The sequence below is a fragment of the Musa acuminata genome, chromosome BXJ1-5 (assembly GCF_036884655.1).
Source record: "Musa acuminata AAA Group cultivar baxijiao chromosome BXJ1-5, Cavendish_Baxijiao_AAA, whole genome shotgun sequence".
NCBI classification, from domain to species: Eukaryota; Viridiplantae; Streptophyta; class Magnoliopsida; order Zingiberales; family Musaceae; genus Musa; species Musa acuminata.
The window spans coordinates 21,128,227-21,151,138 of NC_088331.1; the positions used below are offsets into that span (position 1 = coordinate 21,128,227).

Consider the following 22,912-nt stretch of genomic DNA (forward strand, 5'->3'; position numbering starts at 1 on the left):
CCTCCTCGGGAACTTTTACCGCCTCTCCGCTCCATGCGGTGCCACTTGTCTCTCTTCTCCTTGTGCCGCTCGCCGCTGATCTGGAGGACCCTTTCGCCTTCCTCCACCTCCTCTTTCTTCACCCCAGGGAGGTCCGCCTTGAGGAGGTGCGCCTCGGGTGTCTCCTTCCACTCGACGCGGGTGTTGGCAAAAGCTGAAGTCGGAGGGCATCTCAGCGAGAAAACGGAAGGCATCGAAGGGGTCACAAACGTCGAGGGAGAAGGGATTGAAGAAGTTGCCGCACGTGACGATCGACATCTCTGTTCAACTTGTAATGGCGGGCTCAAACAGCGTTGAGAGGAGAGGAAGCGCGATGTTGGCTATTTATATTATAGGTTTTGGGTCGTATGCCACCGAAGTCTCGGAGATTTCCTAGATTATAGGTTTTGGTGCTCAGTTTTCCAGACATTTCAATGGCTCACGGTGTTGACCCATATTTAATGGTCTAAGTGCTGTGTAAATTATTCCAAACTTTAGCCATAAGATTGAGAAGCCAAGACGACGACATATGGAATGGATGCACTTAAAACCAGTCCATCGAATCCCACATTAGAAGTACAAAAGAGACGACTTATGAACCACAACACTTCAAACCAGTCCATCGAATCCCACGTGAGAATAAAGATTTCTTTCAATTTAAGCCTACTCAAATTGAAGGAACTACTACTATTTAAGACAATATATATACTATAAATTTAATATAGTGAAGATTGCTTTCATTTAAAAAAAAAAAAAACTATTCGACAGAACCATAAATATCAAAATGGCACAAGCAAAACAGAGAATAAAGATAACTTTACAAGCTTTGGGTGCTCCATCAATCTATCAACCGCAAGTGACCACGCGACGTAAGACTAAAGCATACAACAAAAGTAACCTACATACTACATGCATATACTGGAGCACGTGCTGGATAAGAACATTTTAGAGCACAAAAGACCTGCAAGCTGTGTTATGTTTCCACTGAATAAATCCAGCCATAAATTCAATTGATTTGTCATAATATTTTCCCAAATCAACAAAAGATCCTCAACTACAAGACCCTAACCTGTGAATGATGAAATGTTATATATCCTGCGCTTTACAGAGGATGCTTACATATTAGCAGACAAGGTTAGTTGAATTATATCAGCCTTTTACTATACAACACCCCCCCCCCCCCCCCGCGCTAAAGAATATACATGCGAGCGCCTTCCCTAGGATACACAAGGAATTATATAAATAGAATAATTGCTTCTCATCAGCTACCTCCAAATCAAAATAAAGCTCAACACTGAATGCGTGAGTATTTGTATTTATATTGCAGCCATCAACAAATTCGACCTAAGGCACTGCCTCCTTGAAGCAGCAGGCTCGAGCCAACAATGCCACATCCTCACGAGACAATAAAAGGGAGCCAGAGCTTAGATAGTGCCGTAAATCTCGAGACCTGCATGATACAGAGAATTAGATTAACCACATCGAAATGGATCAAGATCAATGCACATTTCACTGAACTTGGTAATTGGCCAGTCTCTATCACTCACAAAGTATCATATCCAAACTAAGTCCGGGCATAAATTATCAGCCTAGATCTGTGCCAATCCATCAATCAGGATTATGCTTAGATAGCTCAATGTGGCCACAGAATTATTCAGATTAATGACTAAATTGCTATATATCAGTTCCTCCAGAAATGTTTCTTTTGCTGCTAGAGATTTCACAGGAAAAGGGATTTCAGTATTGATATTACCTTCGGTGACTGTTTTCCTTCATGCTCTCTGAGATCCGTGCACTCTCAAATCGGGATATGCGGCTTGTAAAGGACAAGTAATCGTGGAACCCAGAGCCTCTGAGGGTCATTGACAACCTAGCAGGAACTAAAGGAAGAAGAGCATCCATAAGAGCACATTGTTGTTTCCTGCACAGTAGCAGCCAAGTAGCCAAAATGCTTAGCAATATACTCTCTTTATGAAAAACAACATGCATACATATATGTGTGCAAGCACATGCATGTAAAGTACAATTATATAGAAGATAAGGTATCAAAACGCATGGGTGTTTTTCAAAAGCTTAGCAGGAGATGCCAACATTAGAACCACGGCATCCAACTCTTTTCCATCAAGGGGTGTCACAGTTATTACCAAGGATTGAAATATCGTACCGTACCGAAGTTTCGACAGTCGCTCAGTACAGTACGATACTATATACCGAGCGATATATCGTTCGATATATATATATATATATATATATGATCTTTTACTAGTTACCGCCCGAAATTGAAGACCTCGGTTATTACTACTTTCAACAAATATTCTCAATATAAACAAAATAGCTCTTATCCCGTCAGAGGTAAAAGAAAATTGATCTTTTACTAGTTAGTAACACAAGTAGATATCTGGAAGCAATTATGGCAAAGCAAAATATATGACACGTTACACTTAGGAATAAAATTATATCTGCATTGGTGTCTAAAAACCATCTAATGGAGTGTACTAAGTCAAAACTTGCTCTTTATAGCGTCTTATCTTCTAAAATGCCCATAGAAAGGAAACATTGACAAGAATAAATTAATTTTGAAATTTTTTGAAATTCATTAAAGATAGGAATTTAGACTTGCATTCTTTTGGAATGCAGTCACTTTATAAAAGTTTCATGATTAGATTAAATGGAAACCTCACATTGTTAATCGACTATTTTGTCCACTTTCAACCAACATCACAAGAGGCTACAATAATTCTGAGTAGATGAGCTGAACTCTCAAAGATATTAAACTGAAAATCCAAATGATTTGAACTAGTAAAGATAGCTTTTTGGCTATAATAAGGTTTACCGTACCGACTGTACCACCCGGTACGGGCGGTACGTACCGGTCCGACAGGCCAGCGGTACGCGGACCGCTCCGTACCGTACCGACACTGTAGTAGTGTACAGTAATACTGTAGCAGTGTACAGTGCTCGGTACACCTGGGTGTACCGAGCGGTATACTGTACCGTACCGGTACCGAGCCCGGGTCGAAACGCCGGTACGGTACGGCGAACCTTGGGCTATAAAACATACATAGCTGATATGCAAATATTCAGATGTTGTTTAATCAGGAATAAGAACAAACCTTTCTAAGGAAATGCCATGACCTATTTCCTTTAAATTCAAACCATGATTAGACAAGTTCTGTGTATTGGTACTTTCCAGGCTGAGTAGCTTTCCCATAGCCATAGCATTAGTGCTGGAGGCCAGCATCTCCAATACTAGAGTCTCCGGTTCCATAAAGACCATATCTGGGCATGTCTTGGCACATTTATCTGTGTAAAGACATAGACCATGCTGAACGTATGTGGATCCCATCTCATATTGCCTATCATACCAGGAAAAATCATCTGGCTCAGAGGGTATTAATGATGGCTCCAGAATGTCCTGTACAAATATATCTAACTTGATCAGAATGTTCTCACATATAGGAAATTAAAATATCCAGAATATCTAGAATGAAGAAGATCAAAGCATCTTACATTTATGAGGAGGTTAGAGCGACTGAACATGATATCAGTTTCAGAGATCAAGTCAGTAAGTCCAGAAGCAAGGTCCACAACCGAGTACTCCATCTGGTTTTTGCTTAAATATGTTCTTAGTTCTTCCCGCTGGTTACGTAATCTTTGCCATGTTTCCTGAACTGAAAAGACACGTGGAGATCTTTCACATCTCCCAGGAACTAACCCAATGGAAAAATCAGCTCGGCTACATTCATCCATAAATTGATATCCACTAGCTGGAAGTTCAATTCCATCTCCATTAGCTGGAAATTGAACCCCATTTTGGGAATCACCTAGCTCCTCATTACCATAAACTGATTCAGCATCAACCTCATTTATATTGCTGACAGGACACAAATTGACCTCAGTTATGGATGCAGTCAAATTGTTAACTTCTGGTGAGTCATGTATTGGATTAAGTAAATCAATTAAATTAACAGCTATGGTATTGGAAGATACTGCCATAGATATGGCATTGTCTCTCCTGCTGATGTCAGATTCAGCTACAAAAGAAGATTCAGGAACGCACGACACTTCCTGCACTTTGAATGTGTCACAGATATGTGAAACAGATGCAATATCAGAACTTTCCAGTAGAGGCTGAATACAATTCCTTTGAGACTGATATTCTAAATCAGCTAGAGGCCTCAGCGGGCTTACAACTTTCAGAGTTTGTAAGCTGCACAAATTGGACATGTCTGGCAATGGACAATAGCTTAGATCAGCTGACACAATTTCTGCAGGTTGAAGTTCAACAGCACTTGGTTCGTCATCAGACTGGGAAGACAGTACGATATGAGCCCTCTGCCTAGTTATTTGTTGTTGATCAAATCTTGCATATGACTCCGAAGCATCAGAGAAGTCATCAAGATCCTTGGCATCTGCTGGAAACTCTGTAGAGTCTAGATCTGACTGCTTCCTCTTTAATTTGCTTTTCTTTCTCTTGTTGATTACATTATGGATTTTTTCAACTTTTGCAGAACCAACCTTTTCTGCTGGCTTGAATTCCATTAACTTTATGTTGTCTTCCATTGAAAACATTGATCTGCTGATCTCATCCGCCACCTTTTCTGACAACTCACACTGAAACCCCCAAGGAATTATTCTTGGAATTACCAGATGCACAGTGTCTATGTCAAATTGAAGGGGACTGCAGGTGTGTAAATTCCTGACTGGATAGTAGGAACAGAACTCATAAACAGCTGATTATAAGAAAACACGATATAGAAAACAGTACATTTTGGTAACTTATATTAAATAATGCTTGTCACATAATTTATCAATAAGAAACACTGAAAGAAAAAGGTCACTGAATGCAACATATCAGAATGACAGCTAAATCAGGGTTATGGTATACCATTCAAACCTCCAAAATGTAAATGCTTGCTTGCAGTTAAAATTAGGTTTACAGTTGCTACTAGCATGAGTTGATGCATCCATAGCATATCTGTGCTCTTTTGTGATATGATAATGCTCCTTCTACTAGCATGAATTAACTAATAATATGAAAACCAATAATCTCTCGATCAACTTTGTTCGCTTGCTTAATACAGAAAATGCAACTATTATGGGGACATCCATGACACTAAACATTCCTTAAAGTCTTCAGTAATTAAAAGCAAACACGTTGAGAAATAAGAGAGTGGCATGATCTACATAAACTTGACCAAGAGATCAATGTAGGATATGTTTTAGTTAACCAACCTAGTCTCCAAGCTCGTGAGCCTTTTCTCGTCATATATCACTTTGCATACATAAGAAAAGGCAATATAGTTTTTATTGACTTAGAAAAAGCCTATGATAGGGTTCTTAGATATTTATTATAGTGGGTTTTAGAAAAAAAAATATGTATCCACTAATTATATTGATGTTATTAAAGATATGTATGATAATGTCGCTAGTATTGAAACAATAGGAAGTGTGTCTAATGAATTTTCCTATTAGCATAGTATTACATCAAGGATCTGTATTAAGTCTCTATCTTTTTACATTGATAATGAATGAACTTACTAGCCATTTACATGATAGACCTCCTTAACGTATTGTCACGAACGGTCGTCGCGCACCCGCAACAACTCCGTTCAACGAACCGTTCGTCGCTCACACCCGCATGTACAGCTGCTTGACAGCATGTTTTCTCATGGTTTTGGGTCATTTTGCTTGTAAATATGTAAGTTCGAACAAGCTGCAGCGTTGCAAAGCGACCGCTCACCGAACCGAGCAAAACAGCCCCAAAACAGCCCAAAACAGTTCCGTTTTCGCGTGCCGCGGGAGGTGAGCGGAGAGCTGCCTCCGCTTACCAAAATGTCAGCCATCTCAGACCCCAGGAACCCCCCGGGTGGCACATGGCTGGATGGGGCTTCGGTTATATACCGGGCGTTGAACACTCTTTCGCAAGTTCGCACGTGACCTTTACGGGAACTTGGTTTTGCGCCCGGGACCAGGTGAGCGGTTGTTTGTGGGCTTGCAGCTGTTCGTTCATCCTTGAAAGCCTTGTTTTTCTCCCTCTCCCTCTTTTCTCTTGTGCACACAAGGTGTTCGACGATTTGCTTGTAAAGCTTCCCTTTTCGCGAGACTTCGGGACTTGGCCGTTGCTCGTTCTTTCGATCTAACTTTCTTTCTCTTTTACAGGTCCTTCGGGACCTGCGAGAGGTTACAAAGTGGCTGATCCTTGCGGAGCAAGATCGCAAGGGCGAAGCGCGACTTAGGCAACGCAAGCTAAGTTCGCGTCTTTGCCACAAGGGTGACTCGCGACTTAAGCAACGCAAGCTAAGTTCGCGTCTTTGGCCGCAAGGGTGCCTCACGCCTTAGGCAATTCCAACTAAGGTCGTGACAGTATGTTATTTGCTGATGATATTATCTTAATTAATGAAAGCCTAAGTGAAATTAATTATAAACTTGAGCTATGGAGGCACTCATTAGAAACTAAAGGGTTTAGATTAAGTAAAACTAAAACTAAATATATAAGATATAATTTTAACAATTCTAGAAATAGATAGGAGAATATAGTTAAATTGGATGGACAAGAAATTCTTTAAATAAAAGTTTTAGGTATTTTAGATCAATTATTCAACACGATAAAGAGATCGATGAAGATATTATTCATGGAGTGAAAACAGAATGATTAAAATAACAAGGGGCATTAAGAGTCTTGTGTGATCATCAAATACATTTGAAATTAAAAGAAAAATTTTATAAGATGATTGTGAGACCAACAAATACATTTGAAGTTATTAAGAAAGATAGAAAAATAAATATTTTTATTCGTGAACAACTAGGTATTGCTTTGATAGAGGATAAAATAAGAGAAAAACGTTTAATATGATATGAGCATGTGCTTAGAAAACCTTCAGATGCGATAGTCAGAAGAAGTGAAATGATTAATGTTAATGGTACGAGGAGAGATAAAAGAAAACCTAAACAAACTTTAATAGAAACTATAAATAAAAATTTTAAGTACTTTAAACTTAACTAAATATATGGCCTTTTACATATCTTAATGATGACAAAAGATTCATATAACCGACCTCTTATAGTTGAGACTTAATGACTTTGTGTTTGTTGTTGTATACAAAAATATATATTAAACAAACAAAGAAGTTCAATCTCACCAAGTTCAGGTAGTACAATGTCCAAGATGAAGACTTTCTTATGCCACAAAATGGTTCCATACTTCCATGTAAAAAAGTTCATTGCATATATCAGGAGTAGCTACTTACCTACATGATACTTGTTACCTTGGCACCAGAACTGAAGCAGCATGATGATCTTACGAATATCACCTAGACATGATATAATTAACTGCTCCAGTAGGTGGGCTGAAATTTGAGCCTTCTCAGAAGCACAAATCTGTAGTGATACAATTAATCACTAGACAGTTTTTTGACCAAGGTGCTCTTCTGAACAAAAGGAATACATGACATTGAAGTTGAATCTCTTACCATATATAAATGCCAAAACAGCTCTGCAGCTGATGGTAGCTCAAAATTTAAAACCAGCCGATTCAATAGTGGGGGTAAGACAGGATTCTTGCCTGCCCATCAAAGTTGACAAAACTAATAATGCATAACAGGATATAACTTGATAAAGAAACTCTTTAGATATGAACCACAAACTCACTATTGCTTGTAAGTATTATAGGTCGTTTTGCAGTTTCTGCCAGTTGAAGTACAGAAGATATAAAACCACAGTCTTCCTCAAAAACAGTATCCACATCCTCGAAGAGAATTAATGTCTTAATTGCAATTCTGTTCTCTTTGTTCCGGGAGCATTCAGTATGAAAATTCTCTTGCATATCAGTCGGAGCCTTTAATGTGAAACTCTCAAATTTCACATTATCTCTCGTGTTTGGCATGCCTGGCACTACATCAAGATTTTGCTTGCTTGAGCCTATGGTATCATCAAAGGACCTGAACAAAGCAACAGAAATAGTTCAAGTTATCATCATCAGTACAATTATCTTAAGAAGTTGTTTCGATAAAAGTTTACAATCATGATGATACAGCATAATATTCATTAGATATGGCATTTAAGATGGTGGATTTGGCATCATTCATAGTCTCAAAAATAAACAAGACAAATAATGCCTATTGGAATAAGTGGCTTCTTCGTGTTCTTGCTAAAATATTTTCAGAGGATGAGCCCTGGATCCATGACAAGATTGCTCAACATGGGTAACCAGCATCTAACTGCTGCTGTAGGGATGACACTTCAGAGGACGAACCTTCCCCAAACCAATCTCCTTGAAACCAAGAGGAAAAAAAGTTGCAATCGATAGTTTAAAAGCTGCTGTAGGGAATCCCAGAAAGCTTGGGCGAAAATGCAATCAAAGAGAATGAAAGTGGTTGAGTCAGTATATAAATGACATACAAAGCATTGGTCTAGTTGACAGTGGATGATGCTGGAGATAAAGCTAGAGGTTGGCAATCAATTCCAAGAAAACTTCCAAAGGAAAATTTTAATCTTTGGAGCAATCCTAAGGCGCCAGATCGCCTTCCAGCCCTGCCAAGGAGCCTCCTAGGTGTAGTATCTAGTTAGATGCCCATAGGAACTATTCACTATTGTACCGCCTGAAGGATTAAAGGTACAAACATAGAAATTCATGCCAGGATGCTGGGGGAGATGAATGGATTGGATACTACCATGAAACAAGGGTGAAACAAAGTTTCAAGAGTTGTAACATTCCAATGAGAGTTAGAAATAATATAAGAAACAAACTAGTAATTACTCAATACATCCATTCCAATAAATACGAGCCATTTGTTAAATGGAATATTGTCAAGCCAAGGGTCTTCCCAGATCTTGGTGTTACAACTGCTGTTTATAAGTTTCCGACAACCATCCTTATTGCTTGAAGTCAGATAAAGGATAGATCTGTACATTGGGGAAGTTCTATTACGAACTAAGAAAATCCAAGGGTGAAGTTTACCATATTTAGCAAGGAAAACATTGACCTAGAGGACATTGTAAGAGTTTAGGATTGGAGTTATGTGTTTGACATAAATAGCTTTTTTAACAGTTTTAAGATCCCGGATACCAAAACCCCCTTCCTCCTTGGGGAGGGTCATGTTGGCCCAATTGATCAAATGCATCTTGTTATGATTCTGGTTATCATTCCAAAAGAAGTCTCAAGAGAGTTTGGAGAATCTAAAAATCAGCATGTTAGAAATCCAAGAGCTAAAAAAATGAGTTGGAAGTGAATTTATAACCGAGTTTATAAGAACCAATTTACCAGCTTGGGAAAGGAGGTTATTGTGCGACCCTTGAATCTTCCCAAGACCTTGTCAATAAGGGATGTCATGATCATTTCCGATCCAAGTATATGCATCAGAACTTTATAAAGATTTTCAATTACATACTAGGTAATTTAACAGATACAAGCATAAGCAAACTTCAGAGTGTGTTGACACTTGACAGTGCATGTTATGTTCTTTATGAAGTCTTATTGTTAGAACCCTTGTAGATTCTAAACTTGGGATTGATCTCTTTAGGGGATCGGCCTCCTTGGAACTCTATAAGGGTTCCTCCCTACAAGTTGCTGCTCAAAGGCTGCAGAAAAGATTCATCTATTGCTTATCAAAAGAGGAGGAATACATGGCTATTTATAGGGTTTCTAAACCCTAACTCCTAATAGGACTCCTACTCAAGACTCCTACTTCTAACCAACTCCTAATAGGACTTCTACTCAAGACTCCTATTCTTTTACAACTCCTAATTCATCTCTAAGAAACAACCTCCTAACCCTAGCCGGCCTCTTCACCTCTTTAATAGGGGTTGACTTAGGTAGGTTTTACATGAATGTCCCTCTCAATTAGGACTCTCCTAGCTAGAGTCCTAACAGACCCGCCCTCTTCAAATCAGCCTTGTCCTCGAGGCTAACGATTCATAAATTTTGAGAATTTGATCTTCAAGTCGTCATAGTTCTCCCAAGTGGCATCTTCTGTTGGTAGGTTCACCCACTGTATTAGCACTTTAGTAGTGGGTCGTCGTTGTCGAGTCACGATCCGTCGATCAATAATGGCACTTGGCTGGGTTTGGAGTTCTCCTTGGTTAGTCATATTTGGTGGGTGGCTTTGGGCTGTCTCCAAGCACCTATTTACAACTTTTGTCCGGTAGTTGATTTGTGGGTGATATGTCGTACTCCTTTTCAATTTAGTACCCTACATATGGAATAACTTTGTCCAAAATCTGCTCGTGAAGATGCAAGTAGAATTTATCATAAGCACAATACGTCCCTTATAGTGTAATTCTTTTGAGTCTCAATTGTAATGAGCCACGGAACTTGGTGCTTCCTCTAATTTTTTTATAATCTTACTAGTCTCTGAATCTTTCTACCATTCAATCTTAAAATCCTCAAGAAAGTCGCTGGTCGGAAGTGAAATGGCCGAAACTTCAGCTTGCTCGGGTAGTTGCGAAAGCGCATCTGTAAGAACATTCTCTTTCCCCTTTTGTAAGTTATTTCATAATCAAATCCAAGAAGTTTTATTACCCATTTTTTCTATCAGGGGATGATATCTTTGGCTCCAAAAAGTACTTGAGGCTTTTATGGTTGGTTTTAATTTGAAATCGTCGACCAATCAAGTAGGGACTCCACCTCGTTGCTACGCGCACAATGGCGAGCATCTCCTTATCATATGTTGACTTATTTTGATGGGAGGGAGATAAAGCCTTGCTAGTGTATGCGAGTGGTCAACCATCTTGCATGAGAATGGCTCCAATTCTGACTCCAGATGCGTCGGCCTCAATAATGAAGGGTCGGTTGAAATCTGGTAGTGTTAGCACCGGCGTCGTCGTCATGGCTGCCTAAAGTTTGTCGAAGGCAGCGGAGGCTTTGTCTAACCATTGGAAGACATCTTTTTCCAGTAAGAAAGTAAGTGGTGCATTGATCTTTCCATAGTTTTTCACGAACTTACGATAGTAACCTGTTAAACCCAAAAAGCCATGTAGCAATTTTATGTTCCTCGGGGTAGGCCAGTTTTGCATTGCTTCAATTTTGAAATGGTCCACTGTCACACCTTCCTCTGATATGATATGCCCAAGATATTCCACCTTCTGTTGAAGAAAGCAAAAATTCGTAATGGTTGTTGTGTGTTCAAAAGGTGGTTTTCGGTATGTCTTCTTCGTACACTCATATTTGATGATACCCGAATCAAAGGTCCAGCTTTGTGAAGATTTGTGCTCCCTTTCATCTAGCAATTCATCTGCTATTGGAATAAGGTATTTGTCCTTGATGGTTATGCCATTGAGAGCTCGGTAATCAACGTATATTCGCCATGTTCCATCCTTCTTGCGTATAAGTAGCACCGGTGAAGACTAGAGGTTGCAACTTGGCCGACTAACTCCTGTTTCGAGCATCTCTTTTACAATCCTTTCTATTTCATCCTTCTGGAGATGTAGATACTGATATGGCCGAGTATTTGCTGGAGGTTTGCCTGAAAGAATCGTTATATAATGATCATGCCGACGGGTAAGAGGTAGGTTGTACGGTTCATCAAATATATTTGAAAATTCAACAAGCAAAGGAAGTAGGTTTGGATCTTCAAATTCTATTGGCTCTCCCTTAGTTTGTTGCTCAAGTTGTACCAAAAATCTGTTGCATGCTTTATGCAAAACCTTCTCCATTTGTTGTGTGCAAATCATCGTTACGTTGCCCCCACGTTTCCCGTTCAGTATCACATGTTTCTCATTACTGTAAAATTTCATAATTAGTTGCATAAAATTCCAAGAAATATCACCTAATGTCGTCAACCATTTAATTATGAGCATGGCCTCATGATCATCAAGAGGGAGAAGGAAGAAATATACAATTAACTCTTGGTAAGGCCTCATGATCAGCAACAGTTTCACTTGCGGGCGCCTACGATCATACTTCAAAATCCATCCATCGGCGACCTTAACGTTAAACCTGTTGCAATTCTCGATAGGTAAGGCCATCTGGATAGTAACCTTACTGTTTAGAAAGTTATTAATAATGCCCGTGTCGATAAGAACAGTGATCGGTTGTTGTTTGAGAAGGCCTCCAACTTTCATCGTTTGCGGGTTTGAGTAGCCGGCTAGTGTATGTACCGTAACTTCGGTCGATTGTGGCTCTTCTTCTGCATCTTATTCTTCATGTTCAAGGCTCTCTTCTGGATGTTCAATGACCTCTTCTTCTATTGGTTCAATCATAAGAAGTCTCCCTTTACTACAGCGATGTTTACGGCTCCACAGCTCGTCACAATGCCAACATAACCCCTTCGCATATCGCTCCCGAAGCTCTTCTCTTGTTAACCTCTTTGGTGTAGGGACTTGGTCGATAGTAGGGGGGGCCGAGGGCTTCAATATTACTGGTTGAGGAGCGACCCTAGTCCTCTGAGCTTCATGGTTCAATTGCTCCTCTTGATGTCGTGCGAAAGAGATGGCTGCCATAAGCGTATATGGTTGTCGCGCTTTAACTTCTCCTCGGATCTCCGGCTTCAAGCCCTCAATGAAGGTCCTCAATAGCTGTTTTTTAGACCAATCACGAGATTGATTAGATAACCTTTCAAACCTGGTTTGGTACTCCTGAATGGTAGAGGTTTGTCGGATCTTTGCTAGTTGTCCGTCAATATTCTCGTAATCGGTTGGTTTGAAGCGGATCAGTAGTCCTTTGAATTGTCGCCATGAAAGGACTCCATAAGTATGTTCAAACCAATCAAACCACTGTATAACATCCCCTTCAAGATGTATAGCTGCAATTTTCACCATAGATGCATCCGTGATTTTATGGTACCAAAAATATCACTCCGCGCGTGAGATCCAACCAATCGGGTCTCCTTCTTCCCATCTAGAGAAGTCCACTCTCATGTATAGATAGTTGGGGTTGGTCATAAAGCTTCCCCTCTCTTGGAAGTCATATCTTTGGGCTTGGTGCGATTGGGCAAAGCTCTCTCCTTGATGTGATTTTTTCGGGCTTAGTGGTCGGCCAAATCTGAGTTCGGTAAAGAGCGTCCGAATCTTATCCTTCATTCGCGCCTCGAAGGCTTCGAATTTAGCATTGATTACCTCCTCAGATGTCATAGTATATGCCGTCAAATCTGTGATGTTAAGATCTCTCTTTTGTTGTCGGGTTAAAGGCATGTATTGGTTGAGAGAGGTGATGGTCGAAAGGGTTGGTAGATCGGTGGATGTAGGCTACGGTTTAAGCTTGTTTTGTGACTATTTTGGGTGCAATTGGAGGGTGTGTTTTGGTGGAGTTTTAGGGCTGTAGATTAAAGTTTTGGATTTGTGGTAGATGGTAGCAAAGGTTTGATAGAAATAAGTGGAAGTTGCAGCAAGTATGTGCTGTCTTGTAAGAGTAGAATTGTCGTCAAAGAAACAACGGTTTCTCGACGTAATTTCCACCAAAAACTTGAGAGAATTGAGAAACGAATTGATAGCAAAATCACAGTTTATATGACATCAAGGATATCTAATTTAATTAAGAAAATTTCGGCAGTATAACAGCAAGGAAATTGGTGCAAGTTGCGATTGCAGAATTCTTGTCGAAAAATTTCAGCGGGTTACGACGAAAATTTACAGCAACACAAAATCATTTTTAAAGATGAATTTCTTAATATATCAATCTTAGATGGACGCCAAGATGATCTATGAAGTGTTTAAGAAATTTCATTCAAAAAAGATTGCAAATAGATGGGTTAAGACAACAATATGCGGCTGAAATTTTCTGCAACACAGATTTTTAAGTATAGCAGATTGGACGTAAAAGATCAGTGGTTTATATTGAGAATTTTTTGATGAAACTAAAGGGAATTCCACTGTTAGGAAGTGTCAAAGCTATCATAAAAATTTCGTAGAGATTTGGATAAAAACAACGTAGTATCAAGATCAAACAGACGATGCTATACGGTTGAAATTCTGCAATGTATCTTTCGTCGTAGAGATGAAAACTTTATGAAGAAAAGTTTATGCAGCAATATAGGAATAATTTTTTTGGGATTTTCAAATAAGGATAACTAAATTGCAGCAGTAAGGTAGAAAACCAAAACCTGTTGCAATTCACGGGGAGATCAAAGGATGATCCGTGGTGGTGGAGATGACGACGGAATTTGGCAAAGATCTATTAAGCAATTGTGGGAATTGCTTTGGGCGGTTATGGAGGGTTGATGGATGGCTATGGAAGGGCAGCGAGACGCCAAGAACGCTGCTTTGATACCAGGTGTTAGAACCCTTGTAGATTCTAAACTTGGGGTTGATCTCTTTAGGGGATCGACCTCCTTGGAACTCTATAGGGGTTCCTCCCTCCAAGTTGCTGCTCAAAGGCTGCAGAAAAGATTCATCTATTGCTTATCAAAAGAGGAGGAATACATGGCTATTTATAGGGTTTCTAAATCCTAACTCCTAATAGGACTCCTACTCAAGACTCCTACTTCTAACCAACTCCTAATATGACTTCTACTCAAGACTCATATTCCTTTACAACTCCTAATTCATCTCTAAGAAACAACCTCCTAACCCTAGCCGACCTCTTCACCTCTTTAATAGGGGTCGGCTTAGGTAGGTTTTACATGAATGTCCCTCTCAATTAGGACTCTCCTAGCTAGAGTCCTAACACTTATATTTGTATTTTGTAATGCTCTTACTCTTATGGTATCCTTTGTAATTTAATCCTGGACTTTCAGAACATCAAAAGGCATTAACCTATGGGATAACATATGAAGTATTTCCTAATCGTGTCAGATAAAAACTTGCACCCTTTTCTTCACATAAAAGGTCATTCAGACTAGTGATTTAAAAAGGCGCTCGGGCGCTCGCATAGGCGCTCGGGCGAGGCGGAGTGAGGCCCGAGCACCTCGCTTCACTTCCAAGTGGCACGCTTCGGGCGAGCGCCTGGGTTAAACCAGGCAACCGATCTAAGATTTTAGGTCTGATTCGGTCTCTAGTGTTTTAGTTGATTCAATCGAACCAACTAAAACTGATATCAACTGTCGCTGCCCAACCGTAACCCTGCTCGTTACCGCTGTCGCTCCCGCTGCTGTCACTACTCGCTACCGCTACCGCTGTCGCCGCTCCTGCTCCTGCTCCCGCTGGTCGCTGGCACTGTCGCTACTTGCCGCTGTCGCTGTCGCCGCTCGCCACTCCCACTACCGTTGCTGCTTCCTCTTTTCTCAATCAGCACCCCCTTACACTCCTCTTCCTTCTTCTCCTTCTGTATACTATTAACAGTATATAGTTAACAGTATACTAATAATAGTATTTGTATTTATTAGATTAATAATATATTATTTTGATTTTAATACTATTAATTTTTTTTTATTTGAAATTATTGTTAGGTTTCAAGATAAATGGCAAGTGTACAGAGCAACTTAATAGAGTCTCCAATGGCATCAAAAAAAGATCCTACATAAAAGTATAATTATCTGAAGGATCCGAAAAATCCTAATGCAGTGACTTGCATATTCTGCGATAAGACTACTAGAGGTGGTATTTTTCGTGCAAAACTACATCTAGTAGGAAATTTTAAGAATGCAGCAGCTTGCAAAAAGTGTCCACCTGAGGTAAAAGAAGAGTTGCTGAGTTATATGAATGAAAAAAAGATATAAAAGAATGAATCTTACGGGAATTTACCAGAAGACAATGTTAAACATCTCAGGGTTGAAGAAGAAGATTATTCTATGAGTGTTAACCCAAGTGGGAAAAAAGTATACGACAAAAAAAGAAAAAAAATTCTGAGTACTAAGAAGGGTAAAAAAGAACCGATGGATCTATATATGTTTCAAGGATCCCAAAAACAAGGGCAAGTAAGAGGCTAAAAATTTAGACAAACAAATATAGGTGATGCTTGTGATAAAGAAATAAGAGGAAAAACAATTCAGCACATTGCTCGCTTCTTCTATCAGGTTGGTCTTCCCCTTAGTACAACTCGTTTAGACAGTTTTAAGAATATGATTGAAGCTATTGGAAGATATAGTGCAGGAATAAAACCTCCAAGTTATTATGAGATGCAAGTTCCATTGTTGCAAAAAGAGTCGAATTATATAAATGACTTACCAAAGGGTCGAATCATGGGCAGCATATGTCAGATGTTTAGACTGACAGGAGGCGCAGGAGTATAATTAATTTTATGGTTAATTGTTATTTATGGACTATGTTTGTGAAGTCAATAGATGCTTAATCTTTTGTAAAATCTGGAGACAAGATATCTGATTTACTTGACAACTTCATGGAAGAAATTGGAGAACAAAATGTCGTTCAAATCATAACCGACAATAGAAGCAACTATGTATTAGGTGGTAATATTCATCTTTTGAATTTGTTAATTATTTTATCTTCAATTAAATGTGTTAAACTCTTAAGGCTTATCATTTTTGTTATCCTTTGTCTCAGGTAAATTGCTTGAAACAAAAAGACAACACTTATATTGGACTCCATGTGCAACACATTGTATTGATTTAATGTTGGAGGATATTGGAAAGATCTTAGACATCAAAAAAGGATTAGAAAGGGCAATTTTTGTTGTTGGATTTCTTTATAATCATATTGGGGCTTTGAATATGATTAGATAATTTACAGGGAACAAAGAATTAGTGAGATATGGTGTCACCCGATTTGCTACTTCATCGACATTACAGAGTGTGCATCGTCAAAAACATAATCTGAGAAACATGTTTACCTCTGAGAAATGAGTGACAAGCAAATGGGCAAACGAAGCAAAAGGCAAGAGGGCTGCTGATATCATCTTAATGTCATCCTTTTGGAATCATGTAGTTTATATATTAAAGGTAATAGGCCCTCTTGTTCGAGTCCTTCGATTGGTGGATAATGAAAATAAACCTACAATGAGATATATTTATGAGGCTATGAATAGAGCAAAGAAGACGATTAAAAGATCTTTTAATGAAAATAAAAAAAAAATATGAGAAAATTTTTACAATCATTGACGAAAGATGGAATTGTCAACTTCATCGTCCCTTACATGCAGCAGGATATTATTTGAACCCTGAATTCTTTTATAAGATTAAATATGTTGGGTTTGATGCAAAAGTTTTGGATGGGTTATATCAATGCATTGCAAGATTAGTTCCCAACCTTGAGGTTCAAGATAAGATTATTCATGAATTATCTTTATATAAAAATGCTGAAGGTCCTTTTGGAATTCCAATGGTCGTTCGATCCAGGACAACTAAGTCTCCAAGTATTAATAATTTAATAAAATTAATTTCATATATATTATGTTAATATGTTATTACTAATAACATAAATTTTGCAGCTAAATGGTGGAGTCTATTTGGAAATTCTACCCCGAACTTATAGCAATTTACTATCAAAGTACTTAGTTTGATATGTAGTGTTTCGGGTTGTGAGCGAAACTGGAGTGTCTTTGAGCATGTAAGGATCACTAAATATTTTTGTTTTAATTTATTTATTTATTTAGATAGATGTATTAATATATTTTTAAATTATATGACATAACAGATTCACTCAAAGAGAAGAAATCGATTGGAACATCAACGATTGTATGATCTTGTTTACATAAAATATAATCAAGCTTTGAAAGCTCGTTATGATTTACAAAATAGAATTGATCCAATCTCATTGCAAGATATTGATGATTCAAATGAGTGATTGGTGAGAGAAATAGGTACTAACTTGCAAGATACCGAAGACGAGCTTGTGTTTGAAGATGATAGATTGACATGGGAAGATGTGGCAAGAACTTCAGGTGCTGGAGAAATACAAACATATATAAGACATATGACAAAGAGAAAAATGAGTGCAAAAGTATCAAGCTCGGCTCCTACTATTGTTGAAGCCATAAAGAATGAAACATATTTTGATGAAGGAGTCGAAGGACAAGAGGAAGAGGACGAATTCAATGAAGATTATTTATGTGAAAATGACAATAATATTGATTATGATGAATGATTTTGATATAAAATTTTATTATTTTGAATTTTGAAACTTTTTGTTAATGTGACATTATGATTTTGTATCTTAGATTTTCTTAATTTAATAACATATTTTTATTTAAAATTTTAAATAATTATATTTATTAATTATATTATATATTTTTAGCGCCTTGCTTCGCTCGAGCGAGCGCTTGGGCGAGCGCCTCAGGCGTTTTTGGACCTTAGCGCCTTTTGGCGCCTAACGCTTTTTAAATCAATGATTCAGACATCAAATTTTAAAGTCAATAGCCAAGTTAAATAAGTGAGAGTTAGGCATGATCAAAAAACTTCTTGCCATGACTGCAAAATCATACAAACCAAGGGTTCTAGCACCAACTAATGCTTTAAATTCGGAGTAACTTGTTTAATTTTAGTTATCAACAAACTAGACCAATCAATTACCCTAGTGATATAGAAACATTTCAGAAAAACTTCAGAAAATGTGTACAATAAGAAAAAAAACATGCAAACATATAAAGGGATGCTATAAAAGTTAACTAAAGCCAAATTTAACTAGATGGAACAAATGATCAAGGAAGACCGCATGGCTTAAGCACAAAACAAATAAGGTAGCAAATGAGAAGCAAAAAAGGCATGCTATGAAAGTTTAAATAAACCATCTGTTGTATCTATGTGATCCCATTGCCTCTTGAAATTTGCGCTTTATATTTGCACCATTTCTCAATTCAGATGCATTAGCCTGTTAAAGAATTAGAGGTTGTAAGCACAAAACAGAAACAAAAAGCAACTAGGCATCAGTGACTTTTGATCTAGAGTAAAATGATAAAAGTAACTAATGATCAAGATTGTGAGATCTATATACAAGTCTTAAGCATGTTAGTTATTTGGCATTTTCCATCTGAAATTGACTTGCTCCAATTCCAGGCAAAGAAAACAAATAGAAACTATTACTGCATCATTACTCTTAAGAGAGGATTATCTTGTATCACAAAAGACAGAAATGGGTTTCAACCATTCTAGTGCATAAAGTTTCAATTTTGGCTCTTGAACTTAATATCCCATGGTCCATGCTATACTTTTACCATTTCCAGTATGCAAAAGAATGTTGATCACAAGCATTTCTCAGTATACATATAGAAAGCAAGAGTTAACAACATAAAATTATTAAAGGGAATTATTCAAAAAGAAGTAACTAGATTTATATGCTACCATTGAACAGACTTTTTAGATAACGAAACAAACTCAAGGGCCAGGCATCACACTGAAATATAAATGTTGTATCAAGGTTTGCAATTTCATGTACTGATATTGTACACGGTTAGGACTCAAAATGTTACATACCGGTGTACCGAGAATAAATACACCTCCATGTACTGAGTTTCGAAAAAAAGCCTAAAAGAAAACAGGAAAAAAAGAGACTACCTAATATATGGTAAAAAATATCATCCTGTACCAGGGAGCACAGACCTTATACTGATCATACCAGATGGTACAGGCCCATGTATTGACCGAACCATCCAATTTACCTTAGTCCACATACCGATAGGCTGCTCGACCAGTAAACACTGCTTGTACTATACTGAACAGTATTGCAAATTATGCCGTATGATCAACACCACCAACAAAAGTCTTATTATCATGTTCATGCCACACAGAAAATCCAAATTTTGAAGCAATTGGAATGCCAAATAGTTGCAGCATAGAAGAAGCTCCAGTCTTCCTTACAAAGAGAGAGGATATCCAGTGTAGCTCAAGGCACCTTCGAAGTATAGTGTCTCCTCTAATATCCTTTTCCTTTTTGATCCAAAAGGTCCCGAGATTTTGTCTTCAAATAGATGAAAATTTAATACCAATATGAACTGAGATAGCAGGCAATACCCTACACGTGACAAGCAACTAATCTTTAACACAAATTTGAACTTGTCAAGGTTTTCTCCAACGTATCAGATATGGTTTCTCAGTCCTAGTTCAGAATCCCAATGTTGTATGAGCGAATGCATGAGAAAACATGACTCGATATGCTATTGTAAAAACCTATAAAAAAGATCAGCCAACAGAGAACAATTATGTGAAAGAAAGAATTGGAGCTCCAAACAGAAGAGATATAATGAGCAGGAAATGGAGTGCCATGGTCGCTGATTTCATAGTTCTCTCATTTGCTTTTCTGTTGACCCATGTTACAGTGCAAGTGAGGTTGATACTGAAATCCAGTCTGAAAGAAAATAGGAAAAGCACAATGACTTCAACTCACAAAAAAGTTCCTAAGCAAAAATTAAGGGTCCATAGTCCATACAATAGGACCATGGCAGTCATGGGATAGAAGTGTGCATGTGTGAAGTCAAATGCCAGAGAACTACCAAAAGAAAACCCAGTGCTTGCTCTGTGTCCACACCCTGGACAGAACAGCAAATACAATACACAAACAGGTGAACATGACATGAATAGTCTTATGCCTCTACCTGCTGTGCTATTTTCCCCTGACACACAATAGATTTATCAGATGCCTAAGATGACTTCAGTAACCATTAGATACGGTGAATCGAAATTCTTTTATATCACTACTATAATGCACAGAAAGCAATACTGGACATATTTGAGAACTTTTACTTAATGCTAACGTTCAAATGTGAAACATATCAGTGATGGAGAACCATCTAGCTTTATAAAGGATTTAAGAAGGATTTATTCTAGGCAAAGGAATCAACAAAAAAAATAATTAATTAGTTGGCCTAGAAACTCTAAGGGTTGTGTTGAAAATTGAAGGCATACAAGTTTCCTAGGAGGTTACTCTTAGGAATCATTACCTATAATGATCGTACAAAGGCTCCTAAACCCTTATAAATTAGGGCTCGTCAATGGATGAAACACTTCAGATTTGAATGAAAACACTTGCATTTTCTCTACTCTTCCAGTCTCTTACTCTCCTCTCCAATTTCACTCCTCTCTTGCTCTCTTGCTCTTACTTCCTTTCTACTTCGCTCTTTCCATTCGACATCAGTTTGGTGTTAGAGCTCATCAAAAACCTGCCTTGTACCTCAGTGAGTCCCAACTAGCAGCAAAAGCTTCAATAAACAATGCCACCACTCATGGATCCTTGCACCTCCCATGCCAATCCCTTGCGCATGGACTTGGACTTTAGGGTGATTGTCCCTAACTTCAAAGCTAACTGATTGAACAATTGTTAAACCTTTTAAGTTGAATTCTAGTGTGGCAAAGTGTTTGGCTCAATTTGAGGAACTTTTACTTGGGTATGAAATGGAGGAGAACCAAATCATCACTGTCTGAAGATTTGTTAATAGGTTAAGGCCTGACATCCAACGAGAAGTCTCTCTTAGTTTCCCTAACACCATAGAGGAAGCTTCCCGATGAGCCCTTGAGATTGAGAAGTACCTCAAACTTTATCTGATTCATTGAGCATCTTCTCAATCTCGCAACAATAGAACTATTTCCAAATCTACCCCCAAGTAGTGGCTTTGTCAAGCAAAAAAATACCACTACTAGCAAAAGTCCTAGCCCACCCATGAATCGTTTAACTCGTTTGGTCACTGATTCTCAAACTAGTTTATCTTCAATCCAATGTCACTACTACCATAATAAAGGTACATTGTCTCTTGTTGTCCTCAACATAGCCTTCCTTTAAAATAAGAACTAGAGGATCAAATCGAGAAAGTAGACCAAGTAGTTGAACCCGAAACCTACTCAAGTGAAGAAAAAATTGAAGATGCTCATGTCAATGTTGTTTGCATCATTCTCTCTACTACTAGTGATTCCAATGAATAGAAGAGGACAAGTATCTTTCAAACTTTTATCTGAACCAAGAAGAGAAATTGCAAGTTGGTTATAGATGGGGGTAGCACTACGAACATAATCTCAAAATCTACTATCAAGAGACTAAACCTTATGGTATAATCACATTCGACACCATTCAAGATAACCTGAGTTGACAAAACCACTTTACATGCAACTAAGAGGTTCCTGGTACCAATCAAAAATGAAAATATATTATTACCAAGATGAGGTTTATTCTAACGTTCTACCAAAGGGCATTGCCCACATTCTTATAGGTTGACCTTGATTGTATGACCTCGATTGTATGACCTCGATGTTACCAATCATAAGCAGAAAACACATATCGTACAATACAAAGGTAAAACATCATATTGTGACCAATGAAACCATCGAAAAAGGACAAATATAAAAGCCCCAAGTCCCATCCACAACCCCCAACACTTATTGGATCTTAAATTTTTTAAAATAGAGTATAAACAAATTTTGTGTGACTATTATTGCTAGAGAAATTTCGAGCCCCTGTAATACTCCTGACCTAACTCCTGATGTTAAGACCTTGTTAGATGAATTTTCTAATATTATACCTTCAGAATTAACTAGTGAACTGTCACCCTTAAGAGATATCCAACATACTATTGACCTTGTCCTAGGATCACAACTCCCAAATCTCCCACGTTACAAGATGAATCTTAAGGAAAGAGCTAAGTTAAATAAGCACGTTGGAGAACTTTTGGCTAAAGGATTTGTGCGACACAACCTCAGTACTTGTGTTGTTCCTGCCTTGTTAAACCCAAAGAAAGATAAGTCTTTAAGGATGTGTGTTGATAGCCGAGCGATTAATAAGATAACAATCAAATATCGTTTCCCGATTTCTCGACTTAAGGATATACTAGACCTTTTTGTCGGATCTAGTTGATTTTCCAAAATTGACCTAAGAAGCGAATACCACCAGATTTGTATTAGACCTAAAGACGAATGGAAAACAACATTCAAGATTCAAGATGGCCTATTCGATTGGCTAGTCATGCCCTTTGGTCTATCCAATGCCCCAAGCACTTTCATGTGCTTTATGAACTAAGTTTTACAACCCTACATAAACAAATTTGTTATAGTTTAATTTAACAACATATTGATCTTTAGTAAGACCAAAGAGACTCATTTAGAACATCTTTGACGAGTTCTTACTACCCTTCAAGGTGCTAAGCTCT

General features: G+C 38.2%; 1 protein-coding gene across 2 annotated transcripts in view; it reads right to left on the reverse strand.

The window, feature by feature from the left end:
• Nucleotides 1-1,019: 1,019 nt before the first annotated feature.
• The window catches only part of LOC103985271 (uncharacterized), a 38,573-nt gene continuing 16,680 nt past the window's right edge, over nucleotides 1,020-22,912 (reverse strand). For both annotated transcript variants that reach the window (XM_018826742.2, XM_065183489.1), the window contains 8 exons: nucleotides 18,572-18,654; nucleotides 7,669-7,958; nucleotides 7,491-7,582; nucleotides 7,269-7,398; nucleotides 3,529-4,721; nucleotides 3,132-3,433; nucleotides 1,772-1,939; nucleotides 1,020-1,468 (listed from right to left, as the gene is read on the reverse strand). In XM_018826742.2, coding sequence (XP_018682287.2) covers nucleotides 1,363-1,468; nucleotides 1,772-1,939; nucleotides 3,132-3,433; nucleotides 3,529-4,721; nucleotides 7,269-7,398; nucleotides 7,491-7,582; nucleotides 7,669-7,958; nucleotides 18,572-18,654 — 2,364 coding nt within the window. In that variant the 3' untranslated portion in view covers nucleotides 1,020-1,362. The remainder of the gene's footprint in view (nucleotides 1,469-1,771; nucleotides 1,940-3,131; nucleotides 3,434-3,528; nucleotides 4,722-7,268; nucleotides 7,399-7,490; nucleotides 7,583-7,668; nucleotides 7,959-18,571; nucleotides 18,655-22,912) is intronic.